The sequence below is a fragment of the Saccostrea echinata genome, unplaced genomic scaffold (genome assembly GCF_033153115.1).
Source record: "Saccostrea echinata isolate AGI-Se365-2 ecotype Australia unplaced genomic scaffold, CSIRO_AGI_Sech_v1 ptg000018l, whole genome shotgun sequence".
NCBI classification, from domain to species: domain Eukaryota; kingdom Metazoa; phylum Mollusca; class Bivalvia; order Ostreida; family Ostreidae; genus Saccostrea; species Saccostrea echinata.
In genome coordinates this window covers 3069062-3084166 of record NW_026889767.1, presented here as the reverse complement: position 1 = coordinate 3084166, position 15105 = coordinate 3069062, and the positions used below count along the sequence as shown (strand labels likewise).

At 35.1% G+C, this 15105-nt stretch overlaps 1 protein-coding gene across 1 annotated transcript in view; it reads right to left on the bottom strand.

Moving 5' to 3' along the window:
• Positions 1-1765: 1765 nt before the first annotated feature.
• LOC133189442 (serine-rich adhesin for platelets-like) overlaps positions 1766-15105 on the bottom strand; it is a 32220-nt gene continuing 18880 nt past the window's right edge. The window contains exons 13-16 of the mRNA XM_061324815.1: positions 13551-14762; positions 11236-11265; positions 10804-11097; positions 1766-2415 (exon numbers count right to left, since the gene is read on the bottom strand). Coding sequence (XP_061180799.1) covers positions 1927-2415; positions 10804-11097; positions 11236-11265; positions 13551-14762 — 2025 coding nt within the window. The 3' untranslated portion in view covers positions 1766-1926. The remainder of the gene's footprint in view (positions 2416-10803; positions 11098-11235; positions 11266-13550; positions 14763-15105) is intronic.

Below are 15105 nucleotides of genomic sequence, written 5' to 3'. Positions count from 1 at the left end.
AATAGTGAGTTAATTTAAGTTTTATAGCCCCGGAGCCTGACAATTACACACGGTTCAGGGTGGGCGTGGCTGGTCGACAAGGGATGCTTACTCCTCCTAGGCACCTGATCCCATTTCTGATGTTTCCAGGGGTCCGTGTTTTTGCCCTATTCACGATTCGATTTGTTCACTGGATTTAAGAGATTGATCACTGTTGCCTTCACTATTTACATTGAATAGCTCTTATCAATTTGTATCTTTGTATGAAGTTAGATAAAATAACCTTTAACAGTTTCTTTGAAACTGTAATACAAAATAAGGAATAGTGGGGTCAAGTTCATTGGGAAGAACAAGACCAGAAAATTATGACACAGTTGAATATCTAACTGCTATAAGAAGTTTCATGAAAATATCTTGAATAGTTTCTTTGAAATTGAGATAAATGCAAAATGACAAATAGGTAGTCAAGGTCATGGTCAGAAAATTGAATAATCCCCACCAATATGTATTAATATATGAAGTTTCTCTGAAATAATTTTGGGTAGTTTCTTCTGAAATATGCTAAACGCAAAATATGTTTGTTGAGACATGATCATAGGGAAGGTCAAGGTCAGAAAATTATAATACAGTTGAGTAACTTCTACCATCAGCATATTAATTTTTTTTATAAAAATATCTAAAATCGATATACTTTGAATATGAGTTTAACACAAAATAGGGAAAAGTGAGGTCAAGGTAAAAAAAAAAGGTCAAGGTAGGAAAAATATGCAACAGTTGAATAGCTTTCGTCATGATATATATCAGAGTATGAATTTTGGTTAAAATACCTTGAACAGTTACTTTGAAACTGAGCTTAGCGTAAAATGTGACGGATGGACAGAACGGCGGGAAGACAGACACAAGGAACACTATATGCCCCCGCCATATTCATGACCGGCCATAAAAATTACGGTTTGGTGATCTTGGGCCTTACATTGAGCAAGATGTGATCTGAATTTCCAGGGTGTCCCACTTTTGGGTTGCGAATCATTTTCTCCAAAGACGCATCTACTGATCAAGTTCGATGACCCGAAGCTTCGCAGTGTGTAAAATAACATCCAGAGACAGGATTATTGTATAGAATTCCTAAACGCCGCCATGCCGACCTATATAGGCCTAACAGTTTTAAGGTTTGGATGTGACCCAGAAACAGACAGACAGTCGGGAAACCTAGATCATGCCTCGTTAAAAGGCAGGTGATAAACAGATAAAAGACTTAGAAAAAAAAATCCAAAATGATCAAATTGAATTAGTTTCTTTTATTGCAAAACAAAATGAAAGTAATAAAATATATACATTTTTTTTTTAAATACAAAATATGAAGAACAGAATTATCTATCGGTGCATAATATTATTTGGAATTTCAACATGATTTGCATAGAATTAAAATGTTACATTGTTGTTTTAAACATGATTCCTCAATACTTCTACAAGAATGATATTTTACAAAAGTTTAAAAGCAACGTTTCACAAAACGATCAATTTGAGAAATTTCAAGCGTATATTAACATTCTTGAGTGCAAGATATTACACACACGTATCAAAGAGATACATCGAGTGAAAGTCCGCAACCATTTAACCCCCTCAATTTCCTCTTAAACCAATTGCAAGCATCTCTGATCGAGTAAAAAAACAGTATTCATGATTATAGACCACAAATTTACCCCAAAACTGATAGAAACATTACATTATACCTATGATACTTTATTTCATCCGGACCAAGTAAAACGATGCAAGTATTAAAAGTATTAAGCTTGGTATTTTTGCCAAAATTTTGCTGTTATTGATTTAAATCTAAAATTTCATTTAAAGACTGTATTTCTTTCTATTTGTGCATGTGTATCATACTAGTAAAAATTGTGTGTGTGTGTGTGGGGGGGGGGGGGGGTAGGGGGGTTGCAGTATCAATCATTTCTTCCCTTTATCCTCTCCTTCTCCATACATTTTATTTTTTCTCTCCTTTTCAAGTTGCCTCAGTGAAATTTTATTCCTGTTCAAAAACCTAGCCACCCAAGCTACATGTCCACTAAAATCATCAATCTTCAAGATCTCTGCAAACTCAATTGCCTTTTGGCGTATGATCTCTAAAGACAATGCACTTCCCCACTCGATCTGTTCAAAAAACCAACTCTTCAACAAAGCGTCAAGATCAGGCCAAGCACATCGACTTGGTGTAAGTTTTCTTAAGTTCTTTTTACTATTTTCAAGATTGCTTCTCTGTTTTCTCCAGTAACGTATAAGTTTTTCACCTACACCGTACTTCCGCTGGGCGGCCATATTGTTTGTCTGTATGGCGTAGGCCACGACCTCCAGTTTGAATTTGGAGGTGAAGCTTCTTCTTTGAGTGGTCTTGAATTTCGATATGGCATTATCTATCTCCTCATCTGTCATCTGAGCCTTAAAAAGAAATAAACTGACACATTATATATTGATAATAATCTTACAGGTCAATAAGAACCGAGAGGGGCATGCACCCCAATAATTTTGCCGATATATAGTACACTACAGGAAAAAAAGAGAGAACTTTTTCATGGATGTGCCCCCTCAAGAATTAAGTCTTATGACTTTTTTTTCGCTTCTCAAGGAATTTTCATTTTGTAGTGCCCCAACTGAAAATAAATCCTCCTTATTGTGACAGACTGACAGACGAACGGAAGGATAGTTGGAAAGACGAATCAAATTAAATGTACCCTCGCTTTTGCAAAAACGGGAGAGAGGCGGGGGTGGAACAATTATTGGTAAATCCTGGTGGCATGAGGACGTTAAAAAAATGCAAGCTCTAAATCCAATAAAACGATACAAATTGAGATCAGGACAAAGACACCCGAAAACATCAGAGGTGGAATCAGATACCATGGAGAAGTAAGCATCCCGCTTTGAGACTTAGCTAGCCTTGTTTTGATCAGGAAAACGGACAAATCCGTAAACAATTCAGAATCAAAACCACAGCTTTACAATCTGTATGAAGGGCATCAGTCGACCAAATGTAGATTGCATTTACAAATTCAATTCAAGTATAAGGTTTCATAAGACACGTTTCAGATCCTCAAAAAATCCACTTTTAATGAGAAAAAATTATTTGGTCTTGCCAGAGGAATTTTTCCTTATTATTGTACGCATGCGCAGAAAAAAAATGAACGTTACCATGTTCTCAAGTCCCAAGAAGTGGAATGTTGATATACCGTGGATTTTGATAAAATCTTCGAAAAAGATAATCAGAACATATCACTTACCTTTGCATAATTTACTTCAATGATATTTATGAGTTTTAGGCTATAAATAAGTGGTGCGACCTTGGCTTGCACATTAACAAGGATGCAGTAGATACAACCTTCGTTTATTTGCAATTATACCTTGTACCCTTTGCTTGCTTTAAAGTGCAGTTGCATGAGTTTGTCAAAACTTCCCTTTAGTTATATTTGTTGATAAAAAGTTTGATTTATATGATACAAACAGTTGATTTTGCACCCAAGGAGATAAACGACACCACAGTATACTCATCCTCACAATGTCAAGGTTTTGTGATTTCGGAACTCCAAACAAACCCTTGACATAATTAAGTCACTATTTAACAGTTGGGCTAGAAAGCTACTATTTCATTTGTTCCTGGTCTAGGACTGGAACCAATCACAAAACAGCTTTTATTATCTGTAAGTTTTGGAAACAAATATGACGTCTTTAAAATGGAAAGTGTCAATATTGTAGGATTTGTGACTAGTAACTTTAAGAACCCTCTCTACACCCGTGCAGAATGTTTTTGGGACATTGGGAAAAATATACGTGTATTACATAAAGGTGTTAATATTGAGCTTATCTATTTAATTTTCACTATATGGTACGTGGCATTTACCCCCAGGAAAAATGTTCAAACACAACACAGTATCAGTGAATAGAAATCACTGCTGTTTACTTCCATAGAGACAATACATGTAAATAACATGTTCAATTTATTTATCTTGGATTTTTTAAAATGTTAAGAATACTTGAATTAATTACAAATTGATTAAAATACTGTAAATTTCTTTTCTTTTTTTTTTTTTAGAATTTAAATCTAAGGGCAGATCACTCTAACTTCAGAAAAATACCATAGAATCAGAACTCTTTAGTTTGCAGTGTAAAGAGGGTTCTTAAATGAGTAACACCGGGGTATTGAAGATTGTCCTCCTTACAATCACAAAAGATGTGCTCTGGAGTTGAGCAATTTGATAACGGCGGATTTGAAGAATTAATTCTCATTGGTTAGCTTATAATTACTCATTACGTCATGTGTAACCGCAAGCCCAACTTTTAAATAACGACTTATGTCAAGGGTTTGTGTGGAGTTCCGAAATCACAAAACCTTGACATTGTGAGGATGCTGTATACCCAGTATATTTAAGGTACTCTGCCTCAAGAGATTGATCGAAAGCAGAAATGAAATAGCTTTTTCATATGTCTCTCATACAAATTGTATGACCATTATTTTCATAGTGAATCAACCATGGACTTCTCCTGTCATCAAATCATGACAAAGGGCACATGGTGGATGTGACCAATCAGCGGGGATGCTTACTCCTCCATGGCACCTGATCCCATGTTTTCAGAGGTCCATGTTTGCTATGCTTACAACTTGAATGGTTTAATTGGACTGTGGAAACTGATTACTGTTCATTATAATCACATTTCATGAGACAAGATGGCATGTGCATCTACTTTGGGGTAAAAAAAACAACAAAGGGATCAATATGAATATTTCTATTGTGAAAAAAAGTTATATTAAAATATGCATATTTTTAAATATACAAAACAAATTCATTTAACAGTATATAATGTTATTTGGTATTTCAGCATGATTTGCGTAAAACAAAATAAGTAAGTTCCATTGACTTTTTAAAACATGATTCGTTTAAAATAATTGTTAAAATTGATTTTACTAGTCATCAATATTAAACTTAATCAAAACATAAATTAAAAAAAAAAAAACAACCTTGCATTTATACATGTATTATGGAGAATGCACACAGTTTACATATATCATGAGAAAAACCCTCCCTCCAACATTGTTGAATTTATTTTACATCAAATATTACACAAAAGTGATCAGTAAATGGTGTTGACTGATATACCAGAAATGACATTACATAATTATATATTATTTCACAATATTCATGTATTTTCATCTAGTAAACACGTCAATTAAATCATAAACAGAATGTGTGGTAGCCCCTCATTACCTTTTTAAAATGAAAAACTGACTTTTTTATAGACATTTACAAGTAATTTGCCCCAAAACATTGTCAATCAAGATAAAATCCAAAGTTTCATCTTTGTGAAAATTCATATCCAAAACATGTGTAAAAAACGTCTCCATCATTCAGTTTCCTCGTCATCTTCTCCAGCTATCTTCTTTCTTCTTCTCATTTTAATGTACCTTAATGAAATTTTGTTCCTGGACAGAAACCTAACCACCCAGGCCCTAGATCCACGAAATCCCTCAATTTTCAACATCTCGGCAAACTCCAAGGCCTTTTGACATAGTAATTTTATAGAGAGAACATTTCCCCACTCCCGCTGTTCCAAAATCCAACTTTTCAACAAGGCTTCCAGATCTGGCCATGTGCTTCGACAAGGTGTGAGCCTCTTTTTGTTTGTTTTACAGTTTTCCAGACTATTCTTCTGCTTCCTCCAATAACGAACTGATGCTTCACCAATATTGAATTTTCGTTGTGCAGCCCTGTTGCCCTGCTGTAAGGCATACTTAATGACCTCCAGCTTGAATTTCGGGGTAAAGCTTCTCCGTTGAGATGATGGGTTAAATCTCGATATGGCAATTTCTATCTCGTCATCTGTCATTTGTGGCTAAAAAGAAGAAAAAGTGACAAATAAAAAGTTTTGACTACACTTCACTACTGTCAAAATTATGAAACAATAGATTAATATTACAAGTTTTTCAGGCTACAGACAACAAAGCAGCATCTGGGAATGGAAATCTGGAAAAATCTAAGTTCTGAGAATAAAAAAAACTCAAAAGACAAGTGTGAAATTGAGGAAATATTTCATAATTGGCATAGTTTGGTAAGAAAAACTCAAATTCACTGAGAAATCTCAGATTTAAGAAAAACTCAGCATTCGTGGCCCCAAAGTCTGGACCCAGGTGACACATGACTTTAAAATTTGGAAGAGGATTACAAGTTCACAATCAAACTTCATTAAACTCTTCATCTAAGTGCTCAGGAGTCCAGAAAATTTTTGAAAATATATGAAGCATTTTCAAACAGGGCCTATTTAGCCTAACCCTGGGGATACATTTTACATGTACATAAGGGCACATAGCCAAATTTCATCTTGCATACAATTTGCTTTTATAGTGTCCAGAATTTAAAACAATAGGTATACCAAAATACATGTAACATTGACAATATGTGACCAGTTTGTCTTTTGTACAAAATACTTCTGACATCAACTCAAATGAAATTAGCAGGTACTATTGTTTAACAAAAAGACAAAAAGATCCTTCAAAAGTTGGTTTTCTTATAATGCAACAAAATGGCTGCAATAATATGATAAGGGCAATATCAAAGGTCAGTCTAATTGTCTTACTGATGTCATCCATCTTGGATCAAAACGACACTATAATAGGTCTGAAGTTGAGGTCTTGAAGTTTAAAGATTACCATCTAATGTTAAGCGACAAGCAAAGTTTAAATTAAATAATTTATGGCACCAGATGCAGCAAATAATGCCTGGGGCACCAAAATAATACTTTGTACCAAGTTTGGTTTAGATTGGCCTAGGGATTCTGGAGAAGATGAAATTGTAAAGTTTCTATTGACAACAATGACGGTGACAGCCAATGAACAAATTTTGATCAGAAAAGCTCACTTTAGCCTTTGGCTCAGGTGAGCTAAAAAAGATTGGATTAAGGCAAAATAAAATCATTGTTTGTTTGGAATTGCCTCCTGTCTCAATGAAATGACCCCCTCTAAAAAATTTTATTGACCAAAAATAAGATTTCAAAAAAAAAAAAAAAATTATTCAAATCTTGGCACCAACAAAACACTTAATACTAAGCATGCATTAGATCTAAGCAAAAACAGGGTTCTTGATTAATGGGAAATACTTTTTACAAAAAGTCAGAAAATATTGTGTTCATTGTTTATGAGATTTTAATCAACAATTTTAACTTCAAATTAGAAAAAAAAAAATCCCTCTCTTCTGAGTTTGAAACCCCTTAGGCGGCAATTCCAAAAAATATTTTTTTTAAGGAAGGCTTTATATTGAACACAAGACCTAATGCTCACCTGAGTAATCCGAAGGTTTCTTCTGAATTGTTCCTCGTCAATGACCTTTCGCTTAAATGTCCGTGAAGGTACAAGAACGCATCTAGAGAGTTTTATTCTTTAGACCAATCAAAAGATCTAGAACTACTGGGTATATCTCCAAGGAACACATAATCAAACAAGAGGCCCATGGGCCACATCGCTCACCTGAGCACATTGGCTAGGAAAAAAAGCAAAAATCAGTACAGTACTGAAAAGTTTACAGGGAGGGGGATGTTGAATTTTAAACTACCTGATGATGCTTTCATATCAATATAACAAATGGCTTTGTTGTTCTTGAGCAGCAGATTTTTTTCCCATATATTCATTTGTAAAAATTGGATCCCCCATTGTGGCCCCACCCTACCCCCGGGGACCCTCATTTGAACAAATTTCATTCTACACTACCCAAAGATGCCTCCATTTCAATTTGACTAATCATGGCTTTTCTGTTCTTGAGAAAAAGACTTTTTCCTATATATTCCTCTGTAAACTTTGATCACCCATTGTGGCCCCAACCTATCCCCGGGGTAAAGATTTGAACAAACTTGAATTTTCACTATCTGAGGATGCTTCCATATAAATATGACCAATCATGGCTTTACTGTTCTTAAGAAGAAGATTTTTAACGATATTTTCCTATATATTTCTATGTAAAACTTTGATCCCCAATTGTGGCCCCACCCAACCCCGGGGGTTATTATTTGAACAAATTTGAATCTTCACTACCTGAGGATGCTTCCATATAAATATGACCAATCATGGCTTTACTGTTTTTAAGAAGAAGATTTTTAGAGATATTTTCCTATATATTTCTATGTAAAACTTTGATCCCCAATTGTGGCCCCACCCTACCCCCGGGGGTCATGATTTGAACAAACTTGAATCTTCACTATGTGAGGATGCTTTCATATAAATATGACCAATCATGGCTTTGATGTTCTTAAGAAGAAGATTTTTAAAGATATTTTCCTATATATTTCTATGTAAAACTTTGATCCCCCATTGTGGCCCCACCCTACCACCAGGGGTCATGATTTGAACAAATTTGAATCTACACTACCTGAGGATGCTTCCGTATAAATATGACCAATCTTGGCTTTGCTGTTCTTAAGAAGAAGATTTTTAAAGATATTTTCCTATATATTTCTATGTAAAACTTGGATCCCCCATTGTGGCCCCACCCTACCCCTGGGGGTCATGATTTGAACAAATTTGAATCTACACTACCTGAGGATGTTTCCACATAAGTTTCATCTTTCCTGGCCCAGTGGTTCTTGAGAAGAAGATTTTTAAATGATGCCATTATTTTTTCACTAATTCCTAATTATCTCCCCTTGAAAGAGGGCGTGGCCCTTCATTTGAAGAAACTTGAATCCCCTTTACCCAAGGATGCTTTGTTGCAAGTTTGGTTGAATTTGGCCCAGTGGTTCTTGAGAAGAAGATGAAAATGTGAAAAGTTTACAACAACAACGACAATGACGACAGACAACGGACAAATTTTGATCAGAAAAGCTCACTTGAGCCTTTGGCTCAGGTGAGCTAAAAAAAAATAGATTTAGATGACAAAAGGTTTGGTGCAATGCATCTGACTTATCCTCATCAATAAATGCTGTAAGCTGATACTGTCTCAGAAATTACCAGTTATGTTCTTATAAACCTTGAGATAAAACAAAAAATTACGGAAAAAATACAGTGCAGTGCAGCCCAAGTCAATCTCTTATTATGTACGGTCCAATACTCAAGTCTTAATGTCAAAGGGTTGTCAAGTAATGACCCTGGCAATATCTTAAAGAAAATAACAAATATTAGTCGTATTCTTTTTGAAGTGGAAACAATAACTGTTCTAGTTTTGGGGTTCAAGATACAGGCCTGTAGGAAACAATTTCAATTAGGGGAGGGCACAACCATACATTTTCAGTGGGGGGGGGGGGGGGGGGGCACTATCAATCTAATTAAAATTAGATTTTCCGAATCTGCTACCGCTTCTCAAACATCTAACAACATCCCATTAGGGGTCATTTCAGACCGACCTTTCGATTACTCAATGAAATCGCCATCTCTGAAATCTTGGCTTATAGTTCGGATGCGTTTCTTTTTTTACTGCCACATCTAAACACCTGAGGGGTTTTGTAGTAAACGAAATATGCATGGTAAAGACCGTGCTATATATAAATGTGACGTGCGGGATATATAGATGTATACATGTAGTTTGTGCATTTTCGTTTGCATTATTCAGGTAAGAATGCCAGATTGGCAGACTATACGTTCAATTTACACCAAAATTACTTTAATTCAACGTAAAACAATCTACTGAGCATCAATAATGTAAAGATGTAGCCGTGGAACTAATTTTAGAATCATATACAGAAGGTTGAATCTGATTGGCCAAAATTTTTATGTTTATTCATTATCGAAAGGTCGGTCTGACGTGACCCCTAATTGCAGCCCGGAGGACCGGGCTGCTCTATACATATAAGTTTAAGTGTTGGTATATGGGGATTGAGGTGGGAGAAGTTATTCAGAATTAAATGTTTTCTAAACATTAAAAAGATTGTTAATCAGAATGTTCTTTCCCTTTATAAATTACGAGATACACAATATATTTACTTCCATTAAGTGAATCTGTAAAAATATATATGTTTTTCATATTTAATATATAAAGTTGCTTATCATTTACTATCGAAAAAACGACAGGTCCCTTTTTTTAGGACATTGAATTTCACTTATCGCATAAAAACGTACTTTACACAGCTCGTGTTTTATATTCTTAAGGTGAAAGAAATTTTTGAAAATAGGTGATGCATGTGTCTGGTTTCAAATTATATTTTATGCAGCCAACATTTACTTGAGGAATTGATAAAGTTTAAAAGGGTATCGTTTTTGTTCGATTTTCATCCGACTATAAGTTTTCAAAATATTCTCGACTATCGTCTCCATCATTTAGATGCATGCCTTTTTCACACATATCGAAGCGGTTTGATGATCAAGACTCATTTCCATTGTTTACTTTATTTATTTCCCGGGCGACAATTGATGGTTACATCAATGTTTTCTTGTGGGATGTTGTTAGATGTTTGAGAAGCGGTAGCAGATTCGGAACATCTACGGTAATTTTAATTAGATTGGGGCACTATCAACTATAAAACATTCCTTGGCAAGCACAAAAAAGAAAAAAAAAGGTAAAAAAAAGGCATCAGATGTTATTATTGAGGGGGGCACAAGCATATGGTGGCTATGTCTTCTACTGTAATCTATATATCGGCAAAATTATTTGGGGGGGGGGGGGGGCACCACCCCCACCCTTTCCTAGGCCATGAGATAATATACATTTGTACATCATGACATATGACATATTTCATGCCCAATTACTCAACACACATGTGAAATCACAACTGACCCTTAACTGTCATACTGTGATGTTGCTTTAACAGATACCTAGAAGCTAGATGTGATAACGTTAATTACTTTTCTGTAATGTCGCTTACCTGTGACCCAGATGTGTGAGCATCATTTGATGAAGATCCTTTTACGGAAAACAGGGTGTCCTTCTCTTCTCTCCATTTCCAAACCATTTCCTCGCAAACGTGAAATCTAATGGCAGTTTTGGTGTTGCCATGTCTTTCAGCAAACAAGATTATTTTTCGTTTGAAATCATCAGTATAACGCTCTTCTTTTGAAGGGGCAGAATCTTCATCTTCATAATCTTCATCTTCATCAAAAGCATCCTCGTCTTCCTCCGATTCCATGAAGTCATCAGAATCTGATGACAAATCTGTGTCCTAGGCAAAAAGATCAAGAACTCTGGAGCACACAGAATGTCATAAAATTTTTGTTATCTAAGGTTTATGAGAAGAAGAAACTAAAAATGAAAAATATAATTTTTTTTTTCTTGTCAGTAATAAACAATTAAATCATACCTCTTTGGGATTTCTGTGGCCATGGGATGACTGTATAAATAAAATAAATTATTAAACCATCTTTTTAATGTGTTAACAAAAGATCACTTAAATTCTGTATATAATTATTATTTCATATAAACTATATTAGAGTTAATGACTACCCTAGGCAGATTAAACATGCAACTGTGGAACGATATACCACCTCAAATCTTAATTTACACACTGATCTTGGTATCTCAAACACCGATATCTCGAATGCTACGGATATGTTACAGTGATTTAGAAGCCCCAACCACTTTTTCTTTAAGTACATTGTATTGTACCCTGGATATTTCGAATCCTAGCTAGGATATCTTAATGATTTTTCTCAGCCCATTTGATTTCAAGAGAACAAGGTTTGACTGTATATATATTAGGGATGTCAACGAATATTTGAGTACTCGACTATCGTTCGATCATACCGACTATCGACTAAAATTTCTTTAGTCGGTTATTCGTTAAAATGTGTTACCTAAAAGAAATTTTAAATTCAAGGTAATAAACTTGGATTCACCCATTTCATTTATATACAGTTCAGTGTTTTCGTAAGTAAAACTCGGTATGGTTTAACTGTTCAAAGAAAATTATTTGTATGTCGATTTATGTTCGGCAAATATGCCTCCAAAATCTACAGTTTTTGGTATAGTTTAAAAGATATCAGGATGGAAAAAACAGTTAAAAGTACGTTATCAAGGTTATGTGAAACTTGTATTCTGCAGTGGAACATCAAATATGATGTATCATATGCCGAATCCGTCAATCATACATGTAGTAAACACAGTCTTCAAGTGAGACTTTTTTAAAGTAAGTTCGACGAAAAAATTCCAAAAAAAAAAAGCAGACCCAGAAAGAAAAATGTTGCTATCACAAACTTGATTATCAAGGATTGTCAACCACTTGTTGTTGTAAATGGAGAGGACTTTCAAGAATTGTTTGGTTTTGTAGATTCAAATTATAAAGTTTCAACCTGCAATTCCATAAGATCTGACATAATGCAACTATTCATAAAGAATAATTAAACAGCTGTTACAAAATTGTAAATACATGTAAATTGCATTTACTTGAAATTAAAATTCATGCAGTCATTTTAAGATTGTATTGATTATTTGCACAAATTATCATAATTAAAATTTAACGCAAGCTCTCTCTGTTTTTATAAGAGACACACTTTAATTGTTTACCAGTCATAGGTCACTGAAACGACACGTAGAAATGGCTTCAATTAACAGGTACATGTACTATCGTTATGAAAATAAAGGACAAGTGCGAGCATTTGATATCCTGCATTTAGATAAAATGTGCAATAAATATTATATTAATTTAGAAATCAAATAAATTGGATAAATATAGATGTACTGTATTTATTGTACTACGTAGATGTTTAAGATTCAGAAATTTGTTGTATAATGGTGATAGCGTAGATCAAATATTGTATAACTAGTCTATCGTTCGACTAAAGCCTCCGACTATTCGACGAAGCTGTCCGAATAAAATTGACATCCCTTATATATATATTCCAAAATTAAGTAAAAATCTTTGAAAATAAAACCTAGAGTCTATTAAACTTTGGCTATTTTTAGAAACAATCTGTACTTACTGTCTGCAAAGAATTTTTGCCCCCACTCTATAAGTATTCCCCCCCTCCCCCAATTTTGCCCTCGTCTCAAGTGGAACAAATTTAAAGGGGGCAAATTCAGAGGAAAAGTGTTATTTGGTTAACACACGTATGTATGGGTGAATTTAATAGGGATCAAAATTGTTTACAAGTGTGAAACGTCAAAAATTAAATGGGGCAAAAAAAAAAACCTGCATACAAGGTAAACAGTATTTTTGTTGCAAGGGGATAATCAATCTTTCTCCCTCTCCAGAGCTGCCAGCATCATAAAGAGAAAAATCGTAAAATAGAGTTTCAGAGGTCACTAAGGCCCTTAATCGCTAGAGAAATCTCATGTATATATGATTAGTGAATGGATTTCTCCACTTCGTTTACTTTAAAAAGATTCAGATTGCAAATGTGTATGGCAGTGGACAATGACAATACAAGCAAACAATGTTAGGACTATGATTTTTTTTTATTACATTTGTACAACTGTAAAGTGATCAGCTATGAAAGTTTTGGAACTTAAGACTTTAAAACAAGAGAACTGGAAATCAGAAGAATGCATACAGAAATAGTAAGGTGTATTTAAGACGCTCAATCCGTAAGCCTTACACCAAAATTTTAAGGGTTGGCAGCTCCGTCTCTCTATCTCTCTCTCTCACACACACATAGGACATGCTTATGAGGGACTTACCTTTTTCTTCCTCTCTGTTTCCTCCCAGTTAGGATCATTATCGCTGTCATCATTCAAGTCAGGTTCGCTCTCCTCCTCGGCAAGTTTCTGTACAATTTTATTCGTGGTCCTTTTACGAGTGCTATACCTTGGAGTCAAAGGCTCCTCCGGCACATTTGACAAAGGAGTAGATTTACTCTTCAATTTTGATTTGGACTTTGATGTGGTACTTAAACCATTAGTGGTTGAGGTTTGTTTCTTGGGGGCCTTTGACGACGTAGAAGATACGATCCCTACTGTTCCATCAATACAAGAAGTATTGGTGGATGATGATGCTATTTCAGACACTGCTGGTGGCATGAAAGCTATTGCTGAATTGTTTGCCTGATCTTTAGATGTAGTTTTTGAAGCAGTTGTGGATGTTGATGATGAGGAACATGGTTCGTGTGCAATGGAAGACATACCAGCATCCAAAGATGTTGAATCTGACAACATGTGGGTCTGTGAAGGAGTCCTAAGTCCAATACCACATGTTTCTGTCTCATTTGCTCTACAATTTTGAACACTTGATACAACTGTTGATGGTTTTGGAGAGGGCATACTGGTATTAACCCCTGATGGAGCCACCGAACTTTCTACAGATTTAGGTTCCTCTGATTGGTTTTTAGTTGGAGTAGAAGGATTTTGAGTTGGACCCTGACATAGTTCCAATATGTTCCGAACCATTTCCTGAGCTGAACCGCTAAGCTGTGGAGAAAGTGAGCTACTGCCTTGACCAGAAGTCTGGGGTCCAAGTATATTAAGTGAATGCAAGAATGCTGTCGCCAACAACTTCTGCGTCTCCAACTGTTTGTCCAGTGTAGTAGTCCTAACATCACTCTCATGTGAATTTTTCTCTGGAATATTTGATGCACTTGTATCTTTTTCTGATGCTTCTAAAAGAGGACGTGTTTCAACCTTCTCATTCATTTTGGAGTCAGGAACATTCACAGCAGATGATCCTGAGGTATCTTTTTCAGGTTGGGTAGCAAGAAGCTCAACATTGGGTTCCACATTCTGAGACAGATATTGATTGTCAGTGTTATTGTTTTCACCATGCAGTTCACTCGACACATCGTCCTGGTCTTCTTCTTCCTCTGATTGTAGACCTGAAGCTCCAGTTATAGAATTCCCTGTCTCGTCATTGAGATTTTCCAGTGTTGAGTTATTTTTCTCATGAGATTTTGTTTTTGTCTGTAAATGAAAGTAATATTTATTTTGCTGTGTATTAATGTAGATTGTTCCTCGGTCATGAAAGTTAATCGTCACGGAACGATTGCAAAATGATGAATCAAGATTAAAAGATGACAAAAATAATACTTGGTTTACAGTAACCTAACTTGATTAACATGGCCTTGATGTTCTACAGAAGCAAACATGGTTAAAACTGTTAACTTTAAATTCCATATGAAAAGATCAAGTCTTGCTTATTCCATTTAGAAGGATTAAGGTTTGCCTATTTTATATGAAAAGATCAAAGTTTGCTTAATATTCCATATGAAAGGATTAAAGGGTTTTTATCACTAAATTGTAAATA